Raw genomic sequence first — 16,079 nt, forward strand, 5'->3', positions numbered from 1 at the left:
AACCTGTTGTCAGACAAGGACATTTGAACTGAAGTAGCATTGTTGAGAACGGGCAGTCGCGCGGTGCTTTTACAAGTAGTCGTTGTAGTTTTGATAGCGAGGTCGTTAGTAATGAAAGTTTTTCAGAGTCTCTGCGTGTGTGTTATTTGTCAGTGTGGCGTTCTGGTGGCCAGAACAGCCGGAGTTAACCCTTCGTTCATCATACCTCCTGAACACCCTAACTTGGCCTTTAGGTGTCAAACCCCTGACCCTGAGTATTCTAGTGCCCCGACTGTGTGCTGGAGCACAGTCAGTTGTATATTATTCTCCAGCTGGTGCCCTGTAAATAGTAACTTAGATCTAGGAACATTAAAATATTAGGGGAGGTAACAACACACTCTGAATATGTGCACCATTTTTAACTCTAGTTATGTCTAGATGGTAGTCAATCTACTGCACATCTTCTGAATTGCTGCTGCTTCCCTCTCATTAAGATGCTGGATGGTCGTTATTTTCTTAGCGTACATGATTTTTTTTTTAACATATCCATACAGAAAAGAGTAAAATTTTTGTGTTACCTTGTGTGACCGTGAGACTGAAAATACCTTATGCGCAATGAGCTGGAGTGAGGCTGAGAGACTACCCTGTTTCAGCCACCGATTCACACTTTGTCTTCTGAGGGTTTTTCTTGTGAATGCAAACATCACCACTTCGTTGCACCATGACAACCAATTTCAGTTTGCCACGCTACAATACAAACTGAGCCTTCTGTTGAACTCTCCACATCCTGTCATGTGGACGTACTCTGCTCCCCGTGCATGTGGCTTTTTAAGCCTTACTGTCACACAAGTTCACCCAAAAAAATTACTCATTTCTGTGAGAATACATGTAATCTAAATGACTTATTTTCTGTGTTGGCATATATTTTTCACCAATTCGGTGTATCCTGTAAAAAGAGCTGGTGTAATAGGTAAATCATAATATTCTTCCTCTGTAGAAAAGTTGGCATCCTTGCCAGAGGAATCTCTGAGTTCTAAGTTAAAGTATAAAGCACCTACAGGCCATTTTTTTTTCTTTACAGTTAGTAGGAACTTTGGTATTGGATGTATGTCAGTATCAATGCCGGATAACATCACACACATTTTACTGGAACGTCACAATGAGGTCTCTTATTTCTGTGTTTAGACGCGATGGTGTATTTTTGAGGAGTTGACACTGTCATTTCAGCTGTTGCTTCTGAGCTGGTTTCTCAATGGGGTCAGAGTTTGGCTGCATTTATTATTCCTGACCCTTTGAAGGGGTGAAGAATTATGATGTTTGAAACATTTTGTGGGCATGTTTTCTTTACAGTTATTTTTTAATGTTTCACCTGAGCATGATCTGTTTTGTATTGTGCTGCATTGAGTGCATGTTATTGTGTATTAGAAAATTTAGCATGAATGGAATGCAATTTATTTTTGTGTTTAATTCTTTTATTTAGCATGATTTTTAGTTTACTCTGTTATATTCTATTTACAATATTTGGGAGAAAAGAGTGCATGCTTTTCTGTTTCAAAGCATTTATGTTTTTTTCTTGTTGCATGGTATGTGGCATGAAAATATGTAGTTTATTTGTATTAATGTAATTATGTTTTGTATTGGTTTGTTTATTGATATTGAAATGTCAGTTTTTTTTTAGTTTTTTTTTATTGTTAAGTTCACACCTGAGTTATGTAGAAAAGTATTTATTTTAAGAATAAACAAAATAGGCCCCCTGATAATTCTCAAAACATAATTGCTTTTTATCTGCATAGAAAACACATTTTTGCACGTTACTTCTCATAAAGTGAGTATGTATATGTGTTAGGTATGGTTTGAGAACATATAAGATCATGCAATTTAGTTACATTTTGTTTACAAGACTTCTCAGTCCGACTAAGATTTCTGTGAATGGTGATATAATGAGAAGTAGGAAGGCTTGTATGAAATGACATAAGTAAATACCTACAGTGAAATAATTTGCTTATGTAAACGTACAGAACAAAATAATTATACCAGGAAGAATAAATTTAAGTAAGTTCATAGGACGAAACATAGATGAAAATTAAAAAGACAGTGATCAGGAAAAAAAATTATATTATGAATTGAAAGGGTAGGGATGCTGAAAGAATAGTACATATGTGGTAGGTACTCCAAACAGCACTCCTTTGATAAATGCATTGCTAGGAATTTTTTAATGGCAATTACATTAATGACCTGTTAGAGGGAGAAAAAAGGAGAGGAACGAAGCAGGACTCCATTGATTACATGAAGGGCAAAGTGGTGCAGTGTATTAGTGAGGACTGACAGTGTTAGAATCATCAATGCATTTAAGAGTCATGAACGATATACCAAACAGTAGATGGTACAGACATACAGCTTGCTGCTGGGAAGAATGAATATTTTCAGTAATGGCAGGCTTAGTTCTTGCTTATCTTTTATGGTAGGTTATACTAAGAAAATTGTATCTGTTATTGAGTTGAGTGAGCTAAAACATAACAAGAGGCAAATGTAAATGTGCATTTATCAAAAATATGTGTTCAGGGTTTATTAGGTAAAGTACTAATGTTCACTGAACTGCAGGAATCATTTTCAATCCATTTTAAGAAACCAACAAAAACTATGACCGGACAAAGATAAAAACATGTTTTTTATTCAGAGCTATGCACTACTGGCTGTTACATAACTAAGCATATATATTTGTGAAAGTGGTAAAATAGCAGGTTCAATGATATTATAACATTGTAGAGAAGTATGGAACCAAATAAAATATTATTTAATGAAAACTACTGTATATTGTAATAGTAAAGTGATTATAGTGTTTCTTAATTAGTTGGAAAGTTTTTGGTGGCAGATGTCATGCTCATTTGGCCAAGCTGTGGTCTATGGCTTGATCCCACCATTATTTATTTTTTTTTTACTTAAGCTTGATTTTCAAACATTAACTCATAAATACATATTAATTTTAGCTACCCGGGCTTCATCGTTCACAGCGAAAATAAATTGACCTTTCTGTCAATGTTAGAACTCGACTGTCTAGTAAGAAATTAAAAATAATTTTGACACTAACTATAGCATACTAGAAAACACTTTCAAGGGCAGGCAACATGGATCAGCTAGTTAATAACCAGTTTTTAGGAATGGCATGGAACATAACATGAATTCTGATTACACACAAAGGAAAATATTTTTGCCTGTAGAAAATTTTTGAAGAAGTAAGTACCTATTAAAACAGATGTAAAGTGGAAATACGTGATTTAATAATAACTTAGCCCCTTAACCCAGAGCCAGATAATAAAATTGGTGAACGAGAAAAGATTGGCAATAAAAGGACAGGAGATTGTTTTGAACCAACTGAAAAACTTATTGCCATTGGTATACATGTTCCTTCAAATAAACTGTGGATACAAAAGCATATCCAGCAAGTAAAATTGATGACTAATGTGAAACAAAATGCTGTACAATTGACTTGGATGTCATTATGCTTGGGATAACACATTAAAGTTGCAAATTGGGACCTAAATGAGGTAGTTATTTTCTATGATTATGTTACAAAGGAAGCCCGGCTATTGCAGTGTTCAAATTCTTTACCAGAGATGCTTGGGGAAGCCTTCTAATAGCTCTTGGATGCATGCAATTAATTCAGCCATCATATCCAGTACCCAAGCCTGGTTGCAGTAGAAAAATTAAATCTCATATGAGACGTACTTTCAGCATTAAATAATATGTGAACCATATTTTATTTTGGTATACTTGGAAAAGTTAGTAGTAATTTGCTTTGATCTTGATATTAATGTAAATGAACTGGGATCAGATTTTAGTTGCTAGTATGTATACATCCTGTAACACATTCAAATTCAGTGCGAAACCATATACTAATCAAGTTAAAGTTAGTAATTTGATACCAAAAAACTGACATTTCTATTTTGGTATGTGTAGAGTATCTGATGGACAGATTGCCAACCAGCACACTTTGTTTTTTGCAGCACCGCCGGTCACGCCTCCCACAAGGACGGACCCGTGCTACCCATCCCCGTGTGGCTCGAACGCACGCTGCCGGACGGAAGGAGACTACGCCGTGTGCGAGTGTTTGGCGGAATACTACGGCAACCCGTACGAGGGTTGCCGCCCGGAGTGTCTCATCAACTCGGACTGCCCGCAGCTGCGGGCGTGCATCCACAACAAGTGTGCGGATCCTTGTCCGGGAACGTGCGGCGTGTCTGCCGTCTGCAGTGTGTCCAACCACATCCCCATCTGCTCGTGTCCTGAGGGCACGGCCGGCAACGCCTTCCAGGCCTGCATTCCGCTGCCCGTCACAGGTCGGTACTCCGCCTCCCATCAGAGTTACCATTAGTGAAGTGCCAATGTTACGTATTTAGTAGCGGTATTGGCCGGTATTCCCTATTTTCTGGATGTTGTTTCCAACTTGTACTTAAAAAAAACTGACACACGTGAAAAAAGTACAATTTCATCCATTCAGGTGTCACCGATCCTTTCTATTTACCTGTTCATAGTTCTGAAGGCATTTTTTTACTCACAGTTTCCTGTAATATAAGGCTATTAATGTTGTGTTTGTTAATTAGTCAAAGGTGTGATATGCACAAATTTTATGCAGCGAAATTCTCAAATACCAAAAATTATTTCATTAAAGAATATTATTAAGGTACTGGCTTATTTCGTACAAATGTTTAATTTCTGGAGACTTGCTCTGTGATTATTTACAAAAGTAATGAATTGTATTTGCATTGGTTATCAGAACTGTTAAATAACTGTATCCGCTGTTGAATCAGTATTACCTAGTTTTAATTCATAACGCCCACCACTATTTACTATGGCCAAGAGACATAGCTTGTTCCATTCTACCTTGGGTGGGTGGAAAAAAGATTACAGCCACAGTAAAAAAGTGCCCTATTGCAGTGAACTAGAATAAGTCTTTTTCATGACTGCAATTTGAAAAATCTAGGCCCATGTTTGGTTTGCAAGCTTCTTATGGAAGCAGATTTTTCAACACTTTTTAAATTTTATTGCAGTAAATTTGATGAATAAAATATAACTGCCTGTCTTCATGAACATAAGTTACAGCATTTATAAATACCAGTACTTCACATAATTTCTGCTTTCAAATTAAAATGTACATAAATGAAAGTCAGATTTTAAAGGGTAAGCATGAATGAGAAGAGAAAAATGAAAAATTTTAGAAAGTGGTAAACATTGTATGTTTTCTCAAAACAAAACAGCATACAAGATGATTGATAGTGAGAATACTAAGTAGTTTGGTTGGAAAATAAAATGGGTAGTTGTTTGAATCTTGTTGGCTGATTTTGACACTGGTAAGCTTACAGTGTTTGCTTGTATGTCATCATGTTAAAAGTTAAATTCAACAGTGCTGTGTGAAATTTTATTATGTATTTTATGTCCTATTTAGATATGTTCTTAGGTTCTGACAGGTATTTAATGTGAGGCTCTTACAATGTATGTACTACATCAGTATTTTATAGCTGCTGCATTGTAATGTGAGGTAGCATTGTGTTTTCTAAATTTTTGGCTTGGATTTTAGCTTGTAAATATTTTCTGTTATCAGTATGTATATAGTATATATATGTATGCAGTTTAATTTATTGTCATAAGCCTCAGCCTAAAAGGTTGAGAGGCATTTAATAGACTTATGATTTAATTTTTGCTTTCTGTACATTCAGAACATAGCATTTAAGCTATGGGTGTACTAATTTGAAAGTGTATTTTTTTCTAATAATTTAATATTTTCTTACATGTAAATAATATAAGCAAAATACAAGCCATCAGTAAGTTTTCAAGTATATGATTTACAAGTAATATTAAATCATCAAAATTCTGGTAACAAAATCAAAATAAAATACCATTTTAGCTTTTTATGAATGGTAGTAATGAGAAAAGGTGAAGTACTGAAAAAGTTACTTTTAAAAAAAAAAAAAACAATTTTTTTTTTTTTTGTGATTTTAAAATTTCAGACTTAACATTGTTTTATATTTGTTGTTTGAAAATCAGTGTATACAATCAGTTGTATTAGGTGAAACTAAACAGTCGCTAGTGCGTGCAGTAACCAGTATTCTGATACTGATGCTACACTGACTTAAAGCCCCAGGCCCTGTTAGGCGATGTGGTACTGAACTTCTGCCGATGCCCTGCAGCGCCGGAGCCCAGAGACCCGTGCCGACCTTCGCCGTGCGGTCCCAACACGCAGTGCCACGTGACGGACGGTGTCGCTGTGTGCGCGTGCCTGCCTGGCTTCCAAGGCAACCCCAGCGGGGCTGGCTGTCGGCCGGAGTGCGTCCTCAGCTCCGACTGCCCGCGGGACAAGGCGTGCATGAGTTCCAAGTGCGTGGATCCCTGCCCGGGCGTGTGTGGGTACGGTGCCCGGTGCGTGACGATCAACCACAGCCCCGTGTGCAGCTGCCCGCCGCCCACCACAGGCGACCCATTCACTGCCTGCAAGGAGATGGAAGGTGAGGCTCTCTATGTAGTTCCTCGCAACCATAGCAGATTTTCAATGAATATAAATACACAATTTCTATAATATAAAAAAAATTGGTTGTCTGTAAAGTCGGTTTACGGACGATAGTTTAACGTGAAAACATCATAACAAAACATTCATGAAATGATTGCATACCTACTTTTATGAATAAAATTGAATCATTTTTATTTTAATGATAAAAGAATAAATACTTGAAATTATACTAGTAATCAGATTTTTAAAATGCAAGAATAATTAACTTTTATTGTCAAAATTGTTGTTGTAATAAGCAATGAAAACCACATTAACTTTTCACTTCACTTTATAAACAGTCGACGAAACAGTTCACGTGTAGATGACTTGTAATTAATTGTAAAAACTGGCGTTTAGCTATAAAGTTTAAATATAATTCTCAACAAGTTTTCATATAAATAAAGTGTAATCAAATATCTATCATCAATTATGTGAATCACCATAGTTTTTTAGTCAATTTTAACATAACCTATTATTACTGCACTCGCCGATAGTGTAACGGAACACAGCGTAACGGGACACAGCGTAACGGAACAATGAGCATAACGGGACACAGCGTAATGGAACAATGTGCGTAACGGGACACTTTCGTGCGTGCAGCCAGCCTTCATCGATTTATTAGACGTCACGTCAAAAAATAATTAATTGTTATTAGAACTCCAAGGTTCAAGATGTAGTTTTTGACATACACCATAGCTGATTTCACTATATGTCATAAGAAAACTCAATAACAGACAAAAAAAGGTAAATATGCTAACACACAAAGAACAAAACAAAATCAGGCAATGTCAAAAATTAAAAATATTGAGAGCACAGACAACTCCATTGAAGGAATTAGTCAAAAAAATTTTTTATAGCAATGCATATATATTTTTTGTACTTATTTGTAATTTTACTTTCTTCAAAACCCAGTATTTTATTAATCTTTTAGATGTATTTTTCACACACTTTAAAACACTAAAAGTGAGCATAACTTTGAACAAGTCTACTATAATGACCATAATGAAAAAACTCAATTTTTTTTTTATCAGTGGTACCATCTGACCCTTGCAACCCATCACCCTGTGGGCCAAACGGACAGTGCAGAGTCTTGAACGGCTTAGCTTCGTGCATCTACCCAGAGTGTGTGATCAACCAAGACTGCCCACGAGACAAGGCCTGCTACGCCCAGAAGTGTCGTGACCCATGCGTTGGTGCATGTGGTGTCAATTCGATATGCCAAGCCGTCAACCACAATGCAGTCTGTTCGTGTTCTGAAGGCTACGTGGGCTCACCACAGACCCAATGTGACTTCAGGCCTGCTGAACCAGGTGGGTCAACTTTATAGTCATAGAAAAGACCCACCAAATTCATCTCCTTGGATATACAATTATGTATTTTCTTTCACTTCTTGTAAAATCAACTCAGGAGGTCTTTTGACAAAGCATTCTTGTAATTTAGATTCAGACAATACTATTCATAATACATATTATGTTTTTTCTGCTAATTTTTAAATGTTTTTGTGCTGTATTTTCAACTATCACCTTTCAATTTATTTCTAGAGATTTAATGGTTTGATTTTTGGTTGATTTTTTTTTTTTAACTGGCAATTAATGTGTTATTTTTTATTTCAATAAATTAGGTTTATTTATAGCAAAAATTGCACTATGAAGATTTGTAATGCTTATTTTACCATAATAGTGTAATTTTCACTGGAATACATGCTGCATTTAAAAAAAATAATAATAATATTTATTAAATTTTGTGTAAAAAATAATAATATTTGTAATTATAGCTGAGTTTAGCTTAAATGCTGCTTAATTTCTTTATTAACTCTCATTTCTGTGCTGTATGGTGCATATACTTTCATTTTGTCATCATATGATTGATATGCTGTTTGGTGTTATTTCAGTTTTATTGCAATTCACCATAAAATCTTCCCTTTTTGTTGAAACATTTTGCGTGTGCAGTACTCTGAAAAACTTTAAAGCAAATGAAAGTAATACTTGACAGCTGAATTAACGAATACAACGGGAGCCAGGGAATAATGTAATGATACAGTCTCACGTTATAGTTAACCATTTTATATTACAGCTTAAAACAATAAAACAAAACTAACATTTAAAACAGCAGTAAAGTATCTTATTATTTACATTTACAATCTGGGGTCCCGTATTGAGAGTAGCTTTATATTTATAGCTAACATAGAAAAATACAGGCATTTAAATGTGTTGTCATTATAAATATTTAAGAATAAACAAGTTTATGACAGTTCTTTGGCTAGTTTACTTTTATTCCACTCACCCTACTTAACAGGATTATGCTCATTGCATGGCGTGTACTTGCTCGAGCAAGATTTGATCACGAGAGAGTTTACAAATATGAGTAATTTGTTCTCCGAATTGCGAGACCATCACTGCTTAGTCGCTGAAGTTAATTTAGTGAAGTACAGTTGAAACACTATCTTAGCCATAGAGTGTCTTAAAGAACTGACTTCTGAGGTTGCATCTCACTAGTTGAAGTGCAGAGCGAGGTCACACGGGGATCAGTCCACACTTCAGAGACTTACTTGTAATGAAGCTCATGGTACTCCTTGGTTTGTGGTCAGTACAAACCGCCGACCGATCGTCTTGTGGCTCGTTGTTAAACACTGTGCACACAGCATGCATGGAGTCTTGAACACACTTGATACACCTCCACGTTTAGTCATTACAGCTCATGGCAGCGTTACCAACATGTAACACAAAATTGGTGGTTGCTCATGACGTCTGCACAGTGCCTTAGTCTCGATGCATGATCACACTCATTGTTATTAATTCCAGACCACTCGCTGCCTAGCCTCGTGGCACACTTTCATTTTCTTTAGTAGACTCGAAAAATGCTATCGTTTACACTTTCATTCATATTATTTTTGTTATAACCATGGAAGATTCTATAACAATCTACATTCTCCAACATTATAGAACATTCTGGAACATTCAGGAACACTCTGGCCAGTCTTAGCCACTTCAGCACTCGATTCCCAGCTGCTTCACCAACTTACCGTAAGAAGTCCATTGGTGCAATGCCCTCTTTTGACACCTAAATCTTCAAACCCAACCCTGCAGTTCCAAACTGAAACCTTCATGGATGGGCGATGGATGGTTACCATACCATATAATCCCATTGGGGCTGTGGGGGTGGGTTGCGGTCTTATAACAGCACGATGGACAAAGCCACGCTTACATTTATTATATATATTGATTATTCCTAACTTTGAGTTGGCACCTATTTGAAACAAAAAAAAATTTAACTTTATTTCAAATATACTGGTCACTCACAAAGGTATTATTTTATTTTGTCCTGATTTAAACAGTGTTCACGACTGTAACCCTGCGTAAAGGTTAAACTTACTTCTTATATATGTTTCAGTCCCGAAACCAGAGTGCACAGACGACTCGGAGTGCACGAACGACAAGGCGTGCTTGAACCAGATGTGTCGCGACCCGTGCGTGGAGCAACTCAACCTGTGCGGTCAGAATGCAGTGTGCAGAGTGCAGTTGCACAGACCCCTTTGCACCTGCCGGGACGGCTTCACAGGCAGTGCCCTGGGCTACTGCTACGAGAGTGAGTACCAATTGGTGCTGCAAAGCAAGCACTTTTAAAAACCTCGCTGATTTTATCAAGACATGCATCTGTTAACTTGCATTCATATTAATGATGGCAAAGTCAATTCCTCAGTTATTCAATTCTAACTATTCCATCAATGTCTAAATGTGCTGGTCTTTCTGATAGTACAATTCTTAGAAACGTGAGTGACTAATGAAAAATAATCTTGGTGCTGTAATTTCTAATATTATTGTGGCACCAGAAACAAGTTTAAAAAGGTTCCAAAAACTTATTCCAATACATATACTGAAAAGCAGTGAAATATAACCCAAAATATAGAAGAGTAAATACAGAATTGTAAATGAATACACATGTTTACCTAACCAACGATTGTGGACCCTGAATATGATATTTTTAAAAATTATTTAAGTTTACCAAATCATATTAATCAAGGCATTATATAAAACTGAGCATTAAAAGTAATTAGGACAACTTGAGATATCTCAAACAACCTTGCCCGCCATTGCACACTTGGTAAAAAATTGTAATAAAATATTCAACAGGGGAGCAGAGGGTCTGTAGTGTCACAAGCGTGGTGATGGTGCTACTTGCAGTCGGCTGCCGCTCGGACTCGGACTGCCCGCCCACGGAGGCGTGCGTCAACAAGCAGTGCGAGAACCCCTGCTCCTTCACGCAGTGCGGCACAAACGCAGAGTGCCGGCCCGGTGGGAACCACCAGGCCCGTTGCCACTGCCCGCCGCAGTACCGCGGCAACCCCCTCCTAGCCTGCACCCGCGCCGAGTGCCTCGCCGACGCCGACTGCCCCAACAACCTGGCATGCCGCAACCAGCGCTGCGAGGACCCGTGCAGCTGCGGCGGCGGTGCGCTCTGCACCGTCACGGAGCACCGGGCGACGTGTCAGTGTCCACCGGGATACACTGGCAACCCTCAAGCCTCGTGCACACAAGGTCAGTGCTTGTAGTCACTTCGTATCCTAACATACTGTATATGCCATTAGTATTCTGTTAAACTATTATTGTACATGTATCGAGGATGAGTTGGTCGAATCCTCGAACCCTCAAATTCCAACTAACAAATATTTATTAGTCCAAAAATTTCATTTTCCAGAGGAAAAAAAATTTTGGAAAAAAAAAAACATTAAAGGAAGAGAAAAGGTAAAGTTCTGAAATACAAACAGTAATGCCTCTGCAGTTGTCCAGGCCTCTTTGTTGTTTACTTCGTACCTATAGTGATACTGTTCGCCTAGAATAAAATGTAATTTCAAAGTACCAGTAGGGATTTTGAAAATTTGTTGTTGAAGCATAGCTATGGCAGTGCATGGTAGCCACATTTAATCATATATGCACACTACAGTAAATGAAAGAATTATTAAATACTATTTACATGATTCTCAAAGTGTATGTTGTGCTTTGCAGGGAACATTTTTGACAAAAAAATAGAATAGTTTGGTTCCTGATACGTAGTACATATATTAAAGATTGAGTGTGTGTTATTCTTGGCTCTTAAGATTTAAATTAGGATTCTATGGATGGATTTGTGACACCTTTTTGAACTCATTTTTGAGATCTGGGTTTGAGAACTTTCCCAACAGTAATAATGTAAGAGTTATTAATTATTTCTTGGATACTAATAAAAAAAAGTGTTGGGCTTCAGATTAATGTGTAGGGTAGGGTTGGTTGGTGTGTGTGTTATTGTTTTTATTATTATTATTATTATTATTATTATTATTATTACTATTACTGTTATAATTTTTGAAAGTGTGTTAAAGTATATTTTTAAATCAAGTGTGTGTGTGTGTGTGTGTGTGTGTGTGTGTGTGTATATGTCATATTTGTTTTTGCAATAATATTAAATACTAAAGTATCTTGAAAAAGTAAATTCTAAAGAGAATACATATGATTTTTTGGATGGTTTTGCAAGTTCATTTCTGTCTGATGGGAAGGTCATCAGTGTAGTATGTATAGTTTCAGAGCTGGGACTCAGATAGAGGTGAAAGTGTCAGGACTGATTGCAAAGTGGGAAAGAGAGAGAGAGAGCATGCTGTGTTGTGCTTCAGTGCCTGTCGCCAAGCCGCAGTGCACCATCGACGCAGACTGCGCGAGCAAGTTGGCCTGCTTCAGTGGCACTTGCCGCAACCCGTGCGTCGAGACGAAGCCGTGCGGCAGCAATGCCGAGTGCTCCGTCATAGACACGCTGCCTTTGCGCACTATGTCTTGTTTGTGCCTGCCGGGCTACGTGGGTGATGCTGACGTGGAGTGCAAGCCAGGTGCGTCCCAAACTTTAGCTCAGTATATAAGAGCTTGGTCATCTGGAAAGAAAATAACCAAATTTATCTTAAGAAGAGGCTGTAACTCCTTTTGCAACTAGACTTGTTTGAAAGTAATTAATTAATGAACAAGTAATGACTAGCAGTGGTATCATTATCAACTGCTTTAATATGATTGAGCCTCGTGTATATCATTAATGAGTTATATATCTGCAACTTTGTTTTCTTAAAGTACAGAAATGCAATGTCAGTTATAAAAAATTTTATTTTTAATATTATATTAATATATTACAAAATAATATTTTTTAAAAATTTTTAACAGTCAATGTTAGATTGTCAAATTTATTAACATATTTCTTAGAACTTTTTACTTAATTTTTTATTTGTATTAATTATTAATGATGTACTAAACTGTGCATGTCGTCAGCCATGTTACTAACAAAACAATTGCTTTTTACATTACGAATAATTTGTTTTCAGGTTTGCTGCACTACTATTGACACAGAGAAGCAAAACTAATTTACTCCCTGCAATGTAATGTCTCCTTATATCCTTCTCCTTTTTCCTTAACTGCAACAACAATAATTGCTTATAACAGTTAAATCAAAGCAAAACAGCATCACACCATGCTTAATTTCTTGTAAAATTATTTTTTAAGCTAACAATAACAACTTGGATTAATTTTTTGTTTAAGTTCATAACAATATTTGTTATAGTACATGCATGCAATCACAATTTAACTTTTTTTTTGTTTTCCTCATATTTTGTGAGTAGCAGCGTTGATATTCAAGTTCATATCTGTACTTATAGTCTGATCTAACTGTTGGTTGATAACTAACCGTATAGGAGATGATCATTTAGAGGTTGTGGTTGTAGCAATGGGAAGCAGCGAACGTGTGATGCACAGTGAGCATATTGTGATATTTCAGCGCCAGTGAACCAGCCTGGATGCAAGAGTGACGCTGACTGCCAGAGCACGGAGACGTGTCTCAACAGGCAGTGCCTGAACCCTTGCGTGGCGTCCAATCCCTGCGCCCCGAACGCAGACTGCGTCGCCGCCGGCAACAGGGCTTCGTGTCGCTGCCCGGCCAGCCTCACCGGGAACCCGTTCGTCAACTGTTATCAGCGTGAGTGTGCCGCGTCATCTCACAATCACCCACGCCTGTAAACATTTTAAAAAGTTAAAATTTCAAAAATACATTATCTGTGTAAAAGATATCTCCAATCACCGGCTTTGACCTAGTTAATTGCTATGGCTTGTGTGGCTTTAATTTTTTTTTAACTGCAATTCATATCATATATCATTTCATTATTAAAATCCTTTGTTAGTATCTTTAACATACAAACTACAGTGGGATTTATTATATAAAATATGTTATCATTATGTGTATTATTCAGGAGAAACCTTTTAGTCAACTTGAAGCAGGATATACAGTATAAGGCCAGTTTTCACTAATTTTTACATTAATGATTTCTTGCATCTGCTTTTCTCAAATAGGTATTGCTTTAAATAGAGTATATTTACATGTCAAAATATTACTGATTCATTATGAAATGTCTTCTTTTCTCGTTAACAGTCAAATATAGGACATACAACATTCTGAATATGTAGCCCATCATTAAGCTTAAAGAAAATGATAACAAACTTTATTTATATCAGCACATCCCGCATATCACTCTCACCAGAAAACACGTATTTAATAAAATATGAACCAAACATGTTGCAGTTGTTATAGTTAAGTAATATGTTAAGTTGGCCAAAAAAAAGTAGCATGTCATCATGGCAGCCCAAGCTGCATTCAGTACTAACGTTATACTGTATTGTTTGTAATATGTATTGAGTGAGTGAAGCTTATGTATAATTATTAAATTATCTAAAGTGAACCATACAACTTGAACACAACATTTTCTTTGACCACTTCACCTCTTTCACATTTGGGAAAGAATGAGGGAGGAGGAGGAGGACGATCAAAGTTTGATTCCTGACGGGGTGGAGCCCGGAATTTTCTCTTGTAGGAAACGCAGGATATTGCAGTTAGCTGGGGTTTCCTTGGGGTACTACTGCATCAAACAGCCTCACCACTTTAATGACCTGGGTGTTCACATGATGTTAAAACCTTAATCACTCATTCATACATTTTAAGGGAACAATACATTTAAGGATATTGTAATGTCTTGAATTGAATCACGTCATGGGCCATAATCCTGACCTTTACATAAGTAGAAATACTGAATGAAGCTACTGATTTTCTGGTTTCATTAAAAGCAAACAGCAAGGAAAAATTTTAGAATCTGTAAAACTGGTTTGCGAAATAAAAATACTAAAAAATTTTTAATTATAAAAATTTTGTTGTAAGAGAAGTAACTGTCTTTCAATAGTTCTGGTTTTATCATTATTAGCATTGAGTGAAAACTCATAATATATTTTATTTTACTTAAAGTTTCCAACATCTAGATGATTTCATAGCAATTATATAGTTCATATAATTTTAATGTTATTGGTGGCCTTTATTTTGTCATTACAGAGACTTTATCACAAGTCTATAGCTGACGATACTAATGCATTAAGATTCAAATTGATACACACTATCTGTAATCACAAGAAGGTATTAATTAACTTTTTTTGAAAAGTGAGGAACTTCTCTTGCAATCTGGCCATTATAGGATTTTGCTCATCTCATTTGGCAATTAAGCGAATACCAATATGTTAGCCTTTAACACTAGGTGTAATATGTACATAGTTCCTGTGAACTGTGAATTGTGGAATGTGAATTGAGGATTATGTACGGTTGGTGATTGCGTGTTACAGTACCAATCCCACAGGCAGAGTGTACGTCTGACCTAGAGTGCGCAAGCGATAAGTCCTGTGTGGACCAGAGATGCCAGGAGCCCTGCAGTGTTGCCAACCCATGCGGCAACAACGCTGAGTGCCAAACCAGGGAGCATAGGCCTGTTTGCAGCTGTCCCATTGGCTGGGGAGGAAACCCACAAGTGCAATGCTACAAACGTGAGTTGCTCTTACCTATCAGATGTTTAACTCATGAATTGCTCTTATACAATATTGAGCTCTCAATGGCTGTGATAATTAAGGTGGTACAGATTTTCCATGCAAATGAACTGTTTGTAACACAATTTAAATGTCATAGTATACATTCTTGGTCTTCAATACTAAATTCAACTTAGCTTTAACACTTCTAACATACATTTTATTTATGAACAATGAGGTGTTTGAATTATTTTGTTTTTTGTACCTTCATAAAATAAAAATAATTGTATATTCAGCCTTTTTAGCTATTGAGCTGTAATACCAATAAATTCTGGCCTCTGAAAAAAGTACAATTTTAAGATGCATAGGAGCATAAATTATGGCAACCCCATACAGTTAACCACATAAATTAAAACTGAAACCGAAAGGTACCATATTTGTCATATTTTGTGCGGAGAAAGTATTAACCATATTACTTCACATTTAACGAGAACAAGTTTGTTTATTGTAGCTATTGTAACTTTTTGCAGTAATTTTATTGTATACAATTCTACTTCAAGTCAATAACTGTTAAAAATTTTTTGTATAAGCAAATGATTTTTACCTATTTACTGGGTTTGTAATAACACAGTTTTGTGTTCAGCTTAAATTATGATTCTAATGTACTTCACTTACTACTTAACTACGAAGTAATTTGAGGTTCAAGGCCGTAGAGAATA

At 36.5% G+C, this 16,079-nt stretch overlaps 1 protein-coding gene across 1 annotated transcript in view; it reads left to right on the plus strand.

The window, feature by feature from the left end:
• Nucleotides 1-16,079, plus strand: part of LOC134532937 (uncharacterized) — a 429,205-nt gene that overhangs the window by 392,438 nt on the left and 20,688 nt on the right. Inside the window, exons 186-193 of the mRNA XM_063370011.1 lie at nt 3,984-4,316; nt 6,165-6,479; nt 7,552-7,830; nt 9,911-10,105; nt 10,702-11,055; nt 12,165-12,374; nt 13,304-13,501; nt 15,184-15,381. Coding sequence (XP_063226081.1) covers nt 3,984-4,316; nt 6,165-6,479; nt 7,552-7,830; nt 9,911-10,105; nt 10,702-11,055; nt 12,165-12,374; nt 13,304-13,501; nt 15,184-15,381 — 2,082 coding nt within the window. The remainder of the gene's footprint in view (nt 1-3,983; nt 4,317-6,164; nt 6,480-7,551; nt 7,831-9,910; nt 10,106-10,701; nt 11,056-12,164; nt 12,375-13,303; nt 13,502-15,183; nt 15,382-16,079) is intronic.

Source organism: Bacillus rossius, chromosome 6 (genome assembly GCF_032445375.1).
Source record: "Bacillus rossius redtenbacheri isolate Brsri chromosome 6, Brsri_v3, whole genome shotgun sequence".
NCBI lineage: Eukaryota > Metazoa > Arthropoda > Insecta > Phasmatodea > Bacillidae > Bacillus > Bacillus rossius.